This window comes from Hirundo rustica, chromosome 4 (genome assembly GCF_015227805.2).
Source record: "Hirundo rustica isolate bHirRus1 chromosome 4, bHirRus1.pri.v3, whole genome shotgun sequence".
Lineage (NCBI taxonomy): Eukaryota > Metazoa > Chordata > Aves > Passeriformes > Hirundinidae > Hirundo > Hirundo rustica.
The window spans coordinates 56838199-56852814 of NC_053453.1; the positions used below are offsets into that span (position 1 = coordinate 56838199).

Consider the following 14616-nt stretch of genomic DNA (forward strand, 5'->3'; position numbering starts at 1 on the left):
TACACTTCCATATTTATTATATAATGAATTGAAACAGATGTGAAGGTGGTAAATGTGGAATTACTTTTTAGAAATATAAGGCATTTTTGAGGATGTCATGAGCTTGGAGTCCAAAAGATATTCTTTTCTAGTAAGACTTCAGGCAGTCCAAAAATTTAGATGATATTACATGAGCACAGAATGAAGGCAGTTTGCACCCTCTTCCAGAAGGGCTCTGCTTACCTTTTCTGGAAGACAGTGAAATTCCTCAAGGAGTCTTTGTAGTGGTTTCACGTTCACTAAATTTTGGTCTTCGTACTTACTCTTTCTGTGGGAGAGAGACTAGGAGAAAAACAAAGCAGGCTCAACCTTAAAATTAACAAATAGTTTTATTAACGTACACTAAAAGAATAGGAAAAAAAAGAAAGTTGGAAAAAAACCTAAAATGGAATGAAACTTCAAAAACACTCTTCCCTCCCCTTACAAACTGTTCACTTTCTTACAAAACAACATAAAGAGACAAAACTTGTAATTTTCAGTCAGTTCCACTATTTGACAATAGTCTTTCATCAATTCATTAGGGGAAGAGTCTCTCTTAGAGTCATGGATCCCATGACAACTTAGAACAGTTCTCTTGTGGGTTTTTTAACTGTCACAAAAACAACCGCCCAGGGAAACCTGCCTTTGTGACCCCTCCCATTAGCAGGTTCCCAAGCTGCTTATGGGTCATGGGTCTTACACTTTTGCTCCCCCAAAAGGGGGGAGCAGCAGGCCCAGCTCGATGTTACCTGTCTCTCTCTGGCCAAAGGAAAGAAGAAAAAAGGACCCACCTACAGGAAATTCACAGGGTTTTATATGGTACTTCCCAAAGTCGCAGCTAACAATTTCAGTGGTTAGAATAGACGCCAATATTCCAACTACTCTCTGATAGGTTGCTGTCTCTTCCAAAGAAATTCCCAGGTCGTGACCTGGAGAATTATTCTACATTCTTCTATAACTAAAAAACTAAACTGTACTTACCCATGACAGTCTTCTAGTGGAAAAAAAATGCCTGCTGTTCCACAGTCGCCAATGTTGTGGAATTTCAATAATTGGAGTGTTTTTATATTGAAATGAATAAAAATCTAATATAATAATTAAAGAGCTTAACCAAATTTTGGATTTTTTTTTTTTTTTTTTTTTTTTTTTTAATTGTAGGAGTAAATAACAAATCAGCCCAAGTTCTGCTTCTCTTGGTGATTCCTGGGCACCTGATTTTCCTGTACACTATCCACTTAATGAAAAGCGGACATACTTCCTTAACTCCCATCTTTATAGCAGTATATTTGTTTGCAGCTCTGCTACAGGTAAGAATAAATACAATTGGCAAATGCTTGTAAAAAATCAAGTCCTTGAAGCTTTTTTTTTTTTTTCCTGGTATCGAAAATCTCATGAATGGTAGAAGAAGGTGTAGGTGTGGTTTGATAGAAGCTTTCAGCACAGCTCTGAAGTAGCTGACTATCTCCACAAATAAATGCCTCACACAGGTGTACCTGCTGTGAATGCTTTTCAGAACACGCTTGACTGCATCGTCTCCTTGTCATTCATCTTTCCCATGCTTTTGCAACCATTGCACCTAAACCCCCATCATTGTAATCAGCTAGAAGAGAAGTGGGAAGAAGGAAAGGTAGCATTTATGGGAAAGGAAAATCAAGGAAAGCTCTTAAAGAAATCTCCTAAATTAGTTTGCGTTACTGTTTTAGTTAACATAGTCCAGTAGATGAAAATATTACAGTTTCCTCCGTGTGTTCTTAATATAAATTAGTTTAATATAATATGACAGAAAACAATGTATAAGAAATTGTAATCGTATTAATTGTCAAACTTTGTTACTTTATTTGGCTGTTTTTAACTAATGGTCTGTTCATACCTGGCAAGGGCAGTTCTTGAAAGGTGCCTTTTGAAATAGCAATGTCTCAAGGTGAAATGATTTCATTTTGAGTAATCACTAATACAAAATTAAATATTTTATTAAAGTCACACCAAAGTTTTAGGTATAACCTGCCTGAATTAACTATAATGTTTCATTACACCTTAAAACCAAAAAGTGACTGTTTCTGTTACACAGTTGAGGTGTAGTTGAAATATCTGAAATTTAAATATACGTACTGCTTCGAAAAATGTGACCAATTTCATTTTAGAATGCAAACAAAATTATCAACAGGCCAATACTTAATAAAATTTTTAACGTTCTGAATTGTCCCCTTTTTTTCTCACTGCTATCTCAATAAGGACAGGTTTCAAAAACTGTTACTATTTTATATGAGAATTTTACACCTTTCGGGTAGAACCTGACTGGTAATGTTTCAGCCTTTGCAAGTGAGAGTGTCATACTAAAGGACATAAATTACTTTTTGTTTCCCTCTTAGATAATATGCCTAGATTCCAGCCTTATCACTTCCTTCATAATGTGTTTTCCTGAGGAAATGATGCTATTCCTTCACTCTATCTGTTCTGTCTGGGTTGGGGCAAGAGTCCCTGCTAATCTAAGACTGCAGTGTGATTTCAGTCAGTATTAAACTTCCAAGATTTCCTGTGGGAATCAACCTGACTTCATAAATCCAGTCCTCCTGCTCACAGAACTGCAACCACAGCATGTTTAGGAACACTTTTTTTCTTCAGCAGCAAGACTTGAGAAATGCAGAAATTTCAGGTTTTCACCTGAAAACCAAGTTAAGGCATTATGGCAGGACTTTCAAATGACATAGTAATTCAGTCCCAGCTGCAGCATGTATACAGGTATACAGTTGCATTTTCATTAATTCAAGATCTGATTGGAATATTCAAGTTTTTGTCATGTATCTCTATTGCAGTACATCAGGCCACACCTAATTTTCTTTATTTTTCACCAATAAAGCAGACATAGAGCTTTATTCTTTTTTTCACTGCTCCCTTTTATGGATTATTTTATCCTCTTTATCTTCTGCCTTCAGTCATAAAGGCATTTTGAGATGTATTTACTTGGAAACTGAGTACCAGTATTGCAAACTATAACTTCTCATGGGTCTTGATGTATTTACAATTTGAAACACCTTGGCTTTTAAGACCTGAAAATATTTAACAGATTCCTTTCCCCATCTGAATTATTCTGGCGTTTTTCTAGTTGTGATTTTTGTAGTTTGCATACCTCTAATTAGAGCAGATTCCGTTTTCAGAGAGGTGATGCTTGCTTTAATCCTTAAATCTTCAACACATTTTATTTACCTGTCTGTCTGAAGTACTTCCATACTGCAGTTTCATGCTTTTAAGTTTCTCCTTTCTCAAGGAAAGCACTTAAATATTTGTATTCATTCCTCTTCCCTTTTTCAGTGACATCATCTATGCCCCTGGAAACAGCAAAAACCAGTTTTCAAGCTGCCATTTCTTTTGGCGTAGCCTAACAGTTCCTGATGTTATTTTTACTGAACTCTTTTATAATTTTGTCCTCTCAGTGAGAGCTTTTCCACTTGTGCTGTAAAACTGAAAAACCTCACAGTTAAGTATTATTATTTCAATTAACAACAAACCAAATAGTTTACAGTCTTTTGAGCAGTGACAGATCTGCATTCTAGGCCTTTTTTATAATATATTGGACGTTTTATTTATTTTCACTTTGCATGAAAGGTATATGAAAATGGATGTCAAAAATCCTGCTTGTGAGCTGGATATTTTATGTTTGAGGTGATAGATTATAATTTAGCAGAATACAGTGATTCCCAAAGGTAGGAGTTAATTTTAGTCAGTCCAGTGAGGAGGTTTAATATCACTGCTTTACCTTTTGCCATTCCTTACTTGTGTTGAGCTGAGGGGCAGAAAGGGTTGCTAAAAATGCTTATGGCAATATACCACCTATGTAGGTTTTTCCTCAGTATGTTAAAAAAAAATGCTAAATTAAAAAAATACCAGCAGCAATTCAATGAATTTTCTGTCTTTAAAATTCAAGTGACTATTGTAAGGTGTTAAATTATTTAATGACGTATTTTACAGTGAACTGCAATAGATTGTTAATTGACTTTGATTCTGTTTATTATTTCTGGCTGTCCAGCTCTGTTTATTTAAAATGGAGAGGAAAGGGTTAGAGAAATGGCAAATGTAAAACGCCAAACGGAATGTTGGAGTAAATGGGAAAAAATCAAGAAAATGTTAATGCATTGATTTTTCCTTTTATATTTCCCTCTGTCTCTTTCAGTTTATGCTATCCCACATTATCTCTACAGTAATACTGTGACATATATATGAATTCTATTTTACATTTTAACAAGACTTTTTCAAATTGCCTGTAAACTTCACTATCCAACCCAAAGTGATAAAAATGGAATTTATTTGCATTGAAAGCTCTACGCAATATTACTAAATTTCCAGTCAGAGAGGTAGTTTCATTTTTCATCCAAATCTGATACTTTCATTATTTGATTGTTGTTTTTTCACCATGCAGGCCTACCAGCTTCTTTCATCTCTTCTCCCTACCTGCTCTGAGATATTCTTAGATATTTTCTCCACATCGTGTCGCTTAAATAAGCTATTTGTGGGAACGATATAATTAATATGCCATGATGTATTACCAATAGTATAATTCAGTTTTTATTGCCTGAAAATATGCAGAATAATAAAGTACAATTTCACATATTCTACATATTCATGTAGGTTTTTTTCTAAAAAGTTGTTACATTAAGATATTTTAAGTAATATGAGTAGCCAGAGCTATGATTTGCATTCCTTTTGATTCTCTGTGAACAAAACAGTTCTGGGTTCCTAAGAAAAAACAGAAAACATTTTATTTCTTTTTAATTTTCCTAGCCTTAATAGTACAGCTGTTTTTATTTTTTAAATAAATACATATTCTTGAAATGTTCTTCAATTAAATTTAGAAATTGATTGTAGTGACATCCAAGGCTGTACTCACTTTATCTTTAGAGGGGCTGAGATTATTTTTCCATAAAGGGGGGGAAACGGTGCCATTATTTATATTAATCTGCATTCAGTTAAAACTTTGAGGCTAAAGTTTAAAAGAACTGAATTACCTCTGTATTGAAGAGATTGTTCTGTGTTTATGAATGGCAGCACCAGAAGAAAAGACAACAAAAATGCTATGGGGGATTGTATACCCTGTAAGTATGTAGGGTGCTTCACACAGCGCACTGTACAGTATCAGGGCAAGCCAGTCAAACCCAGTATAATGTTTTTAAGTGTGTTTTGGATTTGGTGAGTGGACTGTGTTAAAGAGGAATATTCTTTCCTTGAAAATCTTACAAAAGCACGCTACAAACATGCACCAGCACACGGCGTGGGGTTACAATATGGCATTTGATCGAGGAAGGTTATATTAACTGGGAAACAGTCCTCCTCTTATTCCTCACAAAGGCACAAGTATTTTTTTCCTGTGTGAGGCTGTGCACCAAGCAGAGTTTCATCCCCTGTCTTGTCAGCCTGCAGCAGAAGGAGAGCAGCGCTGGAACTGCCAAGCTGTCAGTCCTGGCACACAGCGCGAGGCGCTCAAAGGCGGCCTCTGTTCTGCGTGTTCCCACTGAGCCAGCAAAACGCCCTCCGAGGAATTTTCACACCTACTGACCAAATCTGAGCACACAGTTACGTTCAGGTCTCGGGGAATAAACAAACAATAGGAGATTCCCGGAGCTACTACCAAGCAAATAAGTAATTCCAAAATGCTTCTTACCCAGTGAAGGTCAGATGTGCGCAGCTGTGGAGTCACTTTTGCAGCGCTTCAGGGCTGTGTGGGGCAATAGTAACCCAAGGATTCAGAGGTGCTCATAACAACTTCCTGCTCACATCAAAAACATCTTGGATTTCTCACCAGTGTGAGGATTCTAATGATGGTATGAGCCTCTTTAATGTGGAAACATAACTCGTGGGACATACTGTACATAACAGAGAAAAAAGGAAAGTTGTGTTTATAGACAAAATATTGATGCATTATAAATACTGCTTTTCTAACAGAAAAGGTTGTTTCTGAAAGATGGAGCATATAACTGATGAAGAGACCATATTTCAGTGAAATACGGAAAGTCAAGCCCAAATCTGGACAGTTTTGTATGTTCAGTGCTTTCTTACTGCAGCATGGCAAGCAGCCTTGCCAGACTCACTGGGGTCTGACCGTGGGCACCAACAGCTCCTTCCTTTCCAGCCCTGTTGCTGACTGTGGTAGAAACCCTGCTCCTACCAAGTCCCAGCAGGGATTTACCATTTTTGCCTCCAGAAGGCTGAGCTCAAAGTGCTTGTGTAGGTAGCATGACACACTGAGTTGTGCTACGGCTCCTTCAGCCTGAGCATACCAGGGCACTTACTGGTCTGGGTTACACATCCCGGTAGCTAGCTGAGGAACAGCCTGAAATTAGGAGTGTTTTGGTCAAACCAGAGTGTCTGGCAAAGCTACAAAGAAATCAAGATGACAATCTCAAAAACTTGATTCAAACTGAAATTAAAAAAAAAGAAAGAAAAAACAAAATGTTGCTTCTAGCTAACTTACGTCAATATAATGAAATTGACTCAGAAACCTCTTCAGTTAAAGAAGTATTCTCTTTTTTACTTCAAAGAGGTCTTAGACTGACATCAGTGTATGCTGTGCTGTCTGGGCACTTGGATGCCTTAGAGGAGCTGATGCCACTTAGCTACAAGACACACAACAGCAGCAAGAAAAAATTTGCTGTTCAGGGGTTTCCTTGCAGCCAGGCGTTGAAGGAAATCTCTGTATGCTTGGAGGAAATGATACTTGTCCCTCTGGACATGATACACATCAAATACACTGCCAGAGAAAACGGTGCAGAAAAATGTCTTTTGAAAAATGTGTGTAGTCCCTACTCTGAGAGTTCACTGACTACGGATTTCTGGCTATAGACAATGGAAACTCAGCGAGTTCAGTGTAGATCTATTACAAGCACTTCACAGTTACTGCTTCATCAAAAGCCATTAAAAATTGAAGACACGTAATCTATAATTTGAAAATTACCTTAATGAGGGGTCAGAGCCACTAGAAGATCCTACCGACAAAAATGACAGAACACAATAGTCTTTAGAGATTCTTAAATAGGATTTTTTTAGTCATAATTAAAAAAAAAACCAAATAAATAAACCTCCCTTTGAATTTCATAGATTTGTAAGAGTTCTTATCTAGTAATTGCAGGATCTTTTCATGAGGAAGTTATGGCTAAATTTTGAGTCAATGTAATTTTGAAAGTAAAGGAGACCTAAAATACATTTGAAAGGAGGTCACCTCAGTTTATTTACATCTATATTTCCTGTCTAAAGTAATAGAATGCAACTATTTTGTAATGCACCTTCAGATGGAAAAAAATAAAGGTGAAATCATCAATACTAGTAACAGGCAGTTTAATTTTCCAGCTTGGTGTTGGAATTCACTTATCACAGCAACTAATGTATAAATTAATATAAAAGTGAACAATTCTACTCTGCTTTACAAATATTCTTCATATGAATATTACATTTGTATCACTGTGAATTTGACATGCATACACTGATGACATATGGACATTCCAGATGAAAGAAACAACAAAAATATAGCATCCTGCAACTTATTAATTAGGCTATAGGAAGCCTGGACAGTATTAAGAATGTTTGGAAGGAGTTATATATTTTTATTTTAAATAATAGAGTTTCAATCATTTCCCATTTTAGCAATCATAAAAAATTATTTCCATGAGGAAATAGAGATCTACTACATGAAAAAGATAAAAAATAACTTTTTTTCACCTAACTTTTCTTTTTTATTTGTATCTAAAGACCTTGAAAGAATGAAAGTAAATTTTGTGCAGAATAACAAAGGAAAAAACCCCCTGCTTTATAATGTGTAATATTCCCATTTCTAGCCTTGCAGTCATACAATCTGAACTTTCAAAATAGTAAAGCTCACTCATATTTAAGTATTCATGTTCAATTTCAGTTACAATCTGACATTCATAATTTGAGTCAGAAAGTTCTAAATCAAGAATTACTCCCTATTTCCATCCTTTGTTGTACAAAATAATATGAGTACTTATATTCCTTACTTTTAGATTCTTCATCATTAGGATTTTTCAAACTTTTCCCCTCCTTCCTACTCTTATTGCTGTATTCTGCTGCTTTCAAAGACATTTTTTGACAGTGAAACCGAAGGGTGATTTTTAGAAATGCAGTCTAAGTTTGATCATGCCTTTAGTTTCATTTTCCTCTCTTGATTGTGATTTTTTTCCCTGTAATAATGATAATAATACAGCATGATTTCCCTTTTAAGCTATCAAAACATCTGGAATTTTGCTAGTATTTTGCAATCCTGTCTCTGGGGCGCTGTTGGGGTTTTTTGTTGTTTTTGTTTTTGTTTTTGTTTTTTTTTCCCTTGATCAGTGACTATTGAGTGTCTCCCTTTTCTTAGCCAGATCTTTTTATATGGATAGACATTTAGGGTTTTTTTCCCCTTTCTTAAACCATGCAGTTATTTCATCCTTCAGTCTGGAAGAATTCCTAGAGCTTTGTTGCATAATTCTGCTACTACTCATCTCCTTTTTTGCAGAAAACTCTCTATATTAAATAATTTCTATGCTAAATAATTTCAGCTTGCATCTTGAACGGTGCTGCATGTATTTACAAGCTTTTCTTACCAATTTTCTACAGCATTTCATGCTAAACAGCTAATTTTTGTACTGTATTATTAGGCTTTTCTGTGATGTTGATCTCTTTATGTTTTCCCTCAAAACCAGCTGGTTTTCAGTTAGAAGGGAGGCTTTCTTCATAGCATGAGTGCAGGGCAGAAATGCAGCGTTTGTATGCTGTGCCATCTGCATCAATTTACTGACAGAAGTATCTGTCACTGATAAATAAATTCACAAAATGCAAAGTGTCATCTTGCAGTCTCTCTTTTACTACTTTTTTTTTTTAATCTGTCAGATCTTTGTGAGTCACTTATCACTTCGAATTCAAGACTGTCTTTCAAAAATTCAGCAAACTCATAGTAGGGCACTTATTTTCTTTTTTTATTATTTTCCTTTTCTTTTTTTTCCCCCAAAATAATCATTAATTGATGACTTTGATTACCTTCTCTTAACAGTGATGAGAAACAAAATCATCTCAAAGTCTTAGTCACATCGATTCTCTCTTGCATTACAAACTGATATGAGCAAATGAGTAACCATTTCCAGAGACTGAGCCCTATAATTCTTAAATGTTAGTGAGTTTCTAGCCATGCAAATGCATGATGGATGACAGCATTATTTCTTCACCAAAGTAAGTGAAGGCTGGAACTGCAGTCCCACGATGTGTAAGCACTAGTTCCAATTGCCATCACGTAATGTTACAAGCACCAGTTAATATAATCTGCTATAAATTTTTCTTATGACTTACAGAATGCAGGCTTGTTAATAACAAATAATTTGCATCATTTGTTGTGCACCTCTACATTAATACAGCAAAAATAATTATTTGGGAAGGTTCACAAAAGCTTAGTTTCCAAACTGCCCATTTAACACTGTGCACTAAGTCAGTTATTTCAGGATGGAAGACATACAGCCAACTGAAAGGTTTTCAAGTCGTGATTTTTAAGAGTCAAAAGTGAATACTGTTATCTAAATTGGACTGAGTATGTTATGTCTAATTGGTTGTGTTATATAAATGCAGTGTATATTTTTCTTGGAATGAATGCTCTCATCTTCCAATGGAACATGAGTAACTATTCTGGATGTGGGGCGCTGCAGCGTCTTCTGAGCACATCCTGTAGGAGATGGGAATGTACAGGATCTTTTATAAACAGGCCTCTTTTTGTCTCTGTAAGAAGAAGGAGCTGACTCAAGGAATCTGATAGTCTTCCAAAGAAAACATCTGTTTTAAATATATTTGTTTGGATTCCAGTCAGCGCACCTAGGACTTGCATAATTAGCTTAGACTACAGAGTTCCCTTTTCAAGAGATACATTTATATAAATAAGCCATGCATTTTTCATTAGGCAAATACTCCTTTCTCTCTCGCTCTTTTTTTTTTTTTTTTTTTTTTTTAAATTATAAATTTAGGCTTGTATTTTAACATACACTTTTGCAAAACAAGGATTAATTGAGAAAATTTTTCAACACAATTATTTGTATGACATTAATTTTGCTGTACTTAGAGTGGAGAAGTGTATTGCAACCATCTGATCAATATTTCAATGAATGAGGGCATACATTTATAAGCATGCTTTTGATGCCAATAATTGATTATTTAGTAAATAAAATATTATTGTTATACTTTTTACTACTTTTGATACTGCATTATTTTGATACCTACATTATTTTAAGTGTAGAGTTTTTAAAAGTTGATAATGGTAGTACATGTCTTAAGTTTACCCTTCCTAAAGATCTGATTAGCTAAAAATACATGAAATACAGAATTTATTTCAACTTACTCAGCTTCTTAGAAGCTATGAGAAGAAATGGAACTCAGTTACTTGTCCTTTCTCCATTCATCTTGTGCCATTCCACACCACATGATTCCACTGAACCAGAATCCTTTATCATACAGCTGTGTAACATTGAAAGGATTCTTTTCTAAAATTGGAATAATAATTATGCATACCTTTGGTATGAAGATCAAGCGTCTCAAATGTTCAGACATTCACAGTTAGGAATTTAATCTTTTACTTTGGGACAAATTCAGCCTGGAGTGACAATTTCATAATGTATATTGCAGGTGTGCCTTAATACAGAAGGGCTGAAGATGGTATTTCAGGCATAAAAGTAGATTCTAGGCCATTTTCTGAAGTTCACACAACCCAGCTGAAACTGTTCTTAATTTGACCTGTTATTCTTTGTATCACATCTGATTCCAGGTCAGTGCTAGACCTGTGCAAACAGGAATTATGCCCGGGTTGAGTGCATTCACATGGGGCAACATGATTTGGTTCTGAATTATCTCAAAGCCCTACTTATGCTCTCTCTGTACAGACTGATGTGTTGTGTGAGAAGTGATTTATGTGTTTGCTGGAACTTTTTTGGCTTTTCTTGCCATTTTCAGAAGTCCTCAAGCACAGTCTGGGTAAAAAATGCTGTCAGTAATTCAGAACGTTCCTTCCAGCAGTGCATGTGGTTGAGAGAAATTGGCTACGAATCCCTCTCTCTGGTCGTGGGGAGCTTTAATTGTCTGAAGTTCATTCATATTAATTATTTATATTTTTCAAAAGCAACGGTATACAACACTTCGGTTTAGTATGAAGACAATAATGTTGGCTGTTTCCTTCCTTTTGATGTAACTGAATTGATAATAATACAGATTTTGTTTGCTTGATGTTGTGTAGGTATTTACCCTGTTGTGGATTGCTGACTGGATGGTGCACCACTTCTGGAAAAAGGGAAAAGACCCTGACAGCTTTTCTATCCCTTATCTTACCGCGCTGGGAGATCTGCTTGGAACTGCCTTATTAGCCCTAGGTTTTCATTTTCTGTGGCTCATAGGTGACAGAGATGGTGATGTTGGTGACTAATTACTCCAACAGATGCAATGACTTTTCCTGGAATATGGGACAAGACCGATCACTCCACTTGAGGGTCCTCAAAGTGTTTGTTCCTTTTGGTCTAAGTAAACCCAGTTGACACAGACAGAAAAAAGCCTTAATGATTTTAGTTTGGTTTGCTTTTAAAAACTTGGATGGAACTAAGATACCTGAGAGCTCTGTTATGAAACCGAGGTGAATTGGTGGAAGCTTCAAGATATTTGAGCAGACACGATGAAGGGCAGATGAATCCCTGTTTTAAATTGCCTAAAGAGTTGATGATTACTTTGCAATTTTAGTGCTGTACTTTGCAGACTTGATACCGATAAGGACTGTTATGGTCCACACATTTTGTCGCAGGCTTTATTTTCTGTAGAAGAATATGACCTTCAGCGTTTATAAAATTAGACCCTTGAAAAGTGTCTGCAGGACTGAGCCCGTTTTCTTTGTGCTAAAATGAGCAACCTAATTATTTTGCTGTTGGGATTTATTAGAACAAAAATAATAACGGCAAATAATGATGTGACACTGACCTGGTCAATAATAATGGGTGAGTGATTAAAACTCCTTGTGCTGAAAAGTGTATGTTCATTTAGGAACTGAAAAGATGTTTAACTAACTGGTATTAATGGTGGTGTAATGGCCAGTGTCCTGATTTTAATGAAGAATTTAGAGGTGTTGATTTAACTGTATATACTGATCCCTGCTTGAAACTTGCAGTATAAAATATGAAGTTTCTTTGATAAGCACTTAGGAAGTTGTATAAACTTCTCAAATTCCAGAGCTATGTCATCAATTTCTAAGCAGAAATCTCTACTTTCAAGCCATGCAAATAATATGGTCAATAAGGAGATTTATGGCTTCTCCATAATTTCTCTAATTTGTAGACCTGAATATTTCAAATAATACATTGATCATGAGGACTCTGGTTTCCATTTTGAAAAAAAAGGTACTAATTTCTCTATTTTAAAATATACTAGGAGTTCCTCATAGCATATGTTTTTAAAGACTATAAAATAAATCCTAAATGCATATTGAAATAAACAAATTGTGTTTTAAGTGTTGTGATTGAAAGCTTTAAATTTTGAGATTTAAATTAGACAACTGAATCCATATATCAGCATATGGTTTGATCCTGTAAACATTAGTCGTGTGCTGTCTGCATACAAATGCTTTTTAATTTGATGGACCTACTCAGATGAGTAGATTACGTGGGTAAGTGTTAATGGGACTTCTATATGTGTCGGTCACCTTAAACTATTTGGAAGTTCAAAGTGTTTGCAACTTTGAAAATTAAACCAGCTATTCAGTGCCTACACATGGATTTAGATGCCTGGATTTTAGCTCCCTCATTTAAACATTTTTAATTAAGCATTTTCTTACTGTTATTATAATATAGTTGTTTGATTGAATCATATGTATTATGTCTTTTATTATGTGAGAGAAAGATGGAATCTTTCTTACTTCAGGTTCTCTGACTTTTTTTAGTTTGTATTAATGTTATTTAAAATAGTTTCTTGTATGTAGCATTGCAGGAAATATTATTAAATTGTTCAAAATGGAATAGAAATAACTCAGTTTTTTGCAATAATGGTTATTTATTTTTGATACAGCTGTAGATGCAATTTTTTTAAAAAAATTCTGTCAGAACTGCCATCTGAATCAACTCAACTGACATTTTAAGCACTTATTAGAGTTACTGGACTTTAAGGTAATTTCTAAATGAATTACAGGATTCTTAAAAATTAAAATTTCTTGAGATACTTGTGATCTGTGCTTATCCAATGCATGAGGGGCTTGTAGCATTTAGTCATGGCATCCTTAGTGATTATTATCCTAAATATTTTCCCAGTAAATAAGCAACTGTTGGTACAATGTGACTGTTTAGATCACCAGACTGGGCAAGAAATGTTACATGGATCAAATGAAGTAAAATTTGAAAAAGGAAATATATTGCCAGACTGAAATAATCTGGGCTTGGAAGCAATAAGTGATGGGAAAGTGTAATGGGAAATTTTGGTACTTCAAAAAGGGGAAAGTCCTCTGCATGGTTGAGAGAGCAAAACTCATATTGTGGGAAAGAAAAAGGTGCAAACTTTCACACAGCATTCATGATGAGAGTCAAGAGCAAACAGAAGGAAGTTATTTGGAGAAAAGAATCAAAAGGCACAGCCAAACTTGTTTCTCAGAAAGGGAAGAAAAATATCACTTGTGTTGAAAAGACTTGGGGAAGAGGTGTAAAAAGAGATACTTTAGGGAAGGGTGGAAGTGAGGGGGAAAAAAGAATGTTCTCAGATATGATTAAAGAGGAGCTTGAGTGAGGAAAGAAGTGCAACACTGAAGAGGGAAAACCTTGACATCTGGAAGAACGAGGAATAAATGATCTAGGATGAGGAAAGGGGTTTGATTCCTGTGTGAAAGCAGCAATTTAGGAACTTACAGGCTTTGTAAACTCTGCTACGTCGTGTTAAGAAGGCAAAAAGCTCTTGCCACATTTCATGTGTTCCAGCCATGAGGATAATATGGGAGGTGGCACAAAAGAGTGCTTGGATACCAGAGAATTTTTTCAACTACTCAAAAGCTGGACTCCCTAAACCAATTTTAACTTTAGTCAAGTCAACCTCTTCACAGTGTTCCACCTACTTGATTTTTTAAACAAGCCCAGTAATAGTGAATTACTTCACTGCATGTGTGGGTAAGAAATGTTAGCAGAAATTCTGTCAGAGAATAGTGTGCTTTTTGTACTGCTTAAAACATACAATTGAAAGGGACATCCTGAGATGTTATTGTCTCTTGTTATCAAAGCAGCCATATTTTATAATCTTGCAGATAAAATGATGACTCTGGGTATTAAAATTCATTAAGTCTTTTCCTCCTTTCAGCCTGCCAGAAGATTCTTTCAAACCTTCTTTTATAATCTGCCTAATCAGGGCTGTGGCTGATTCACATCTCTTCGCTTTTGAGTCAGCAGGGAGCACTTCCCTTGATTCTTGCTTATATCAGCTCATTCACATCATTTAAGTTGTGGGTCATCCTAAAGCTCCTCCTGGAACTTCTTCCATTTTCATCCTGCTGATGAGCTAGACCAGCCAGCGGCTGCAGGTGGTTTGCTTTACAAGTTATTGTCCGTAACCTGATGCTGAGCAACTCTTGGA

The 14616-nt window shown here is 35.6% G+C and overlaps 1 protein-coding gene across 1 annotated transcript in view; it reads left to right on the top strand.

The window, feature by feature from the left end:
* Nucleotides 1-12940, top strand: part of SLC41A2 (solute carrier family 41 member 2) — a 44772-nt gene extending 31832 nt beyond the window's left edge. The window contains exons 10-11 of the mRNA XM_040061978.2: nucleotides 1177-1325; nucleotides 11267-12940. Coding sequence (XP_039917912.1) covers nucleotides 1177-1325; nucleotides 11267-11452 — 335 coding nt within the window. The 3' untranslated portion in view covers nucleotides 11453-12940. The remainder of the gene's footprint in view (nucleotides 1-1176; nucleotides 1326-11266) is intronic.
* Nucleotides 12941-14616: the final 1676 nt, after the last annotated feature.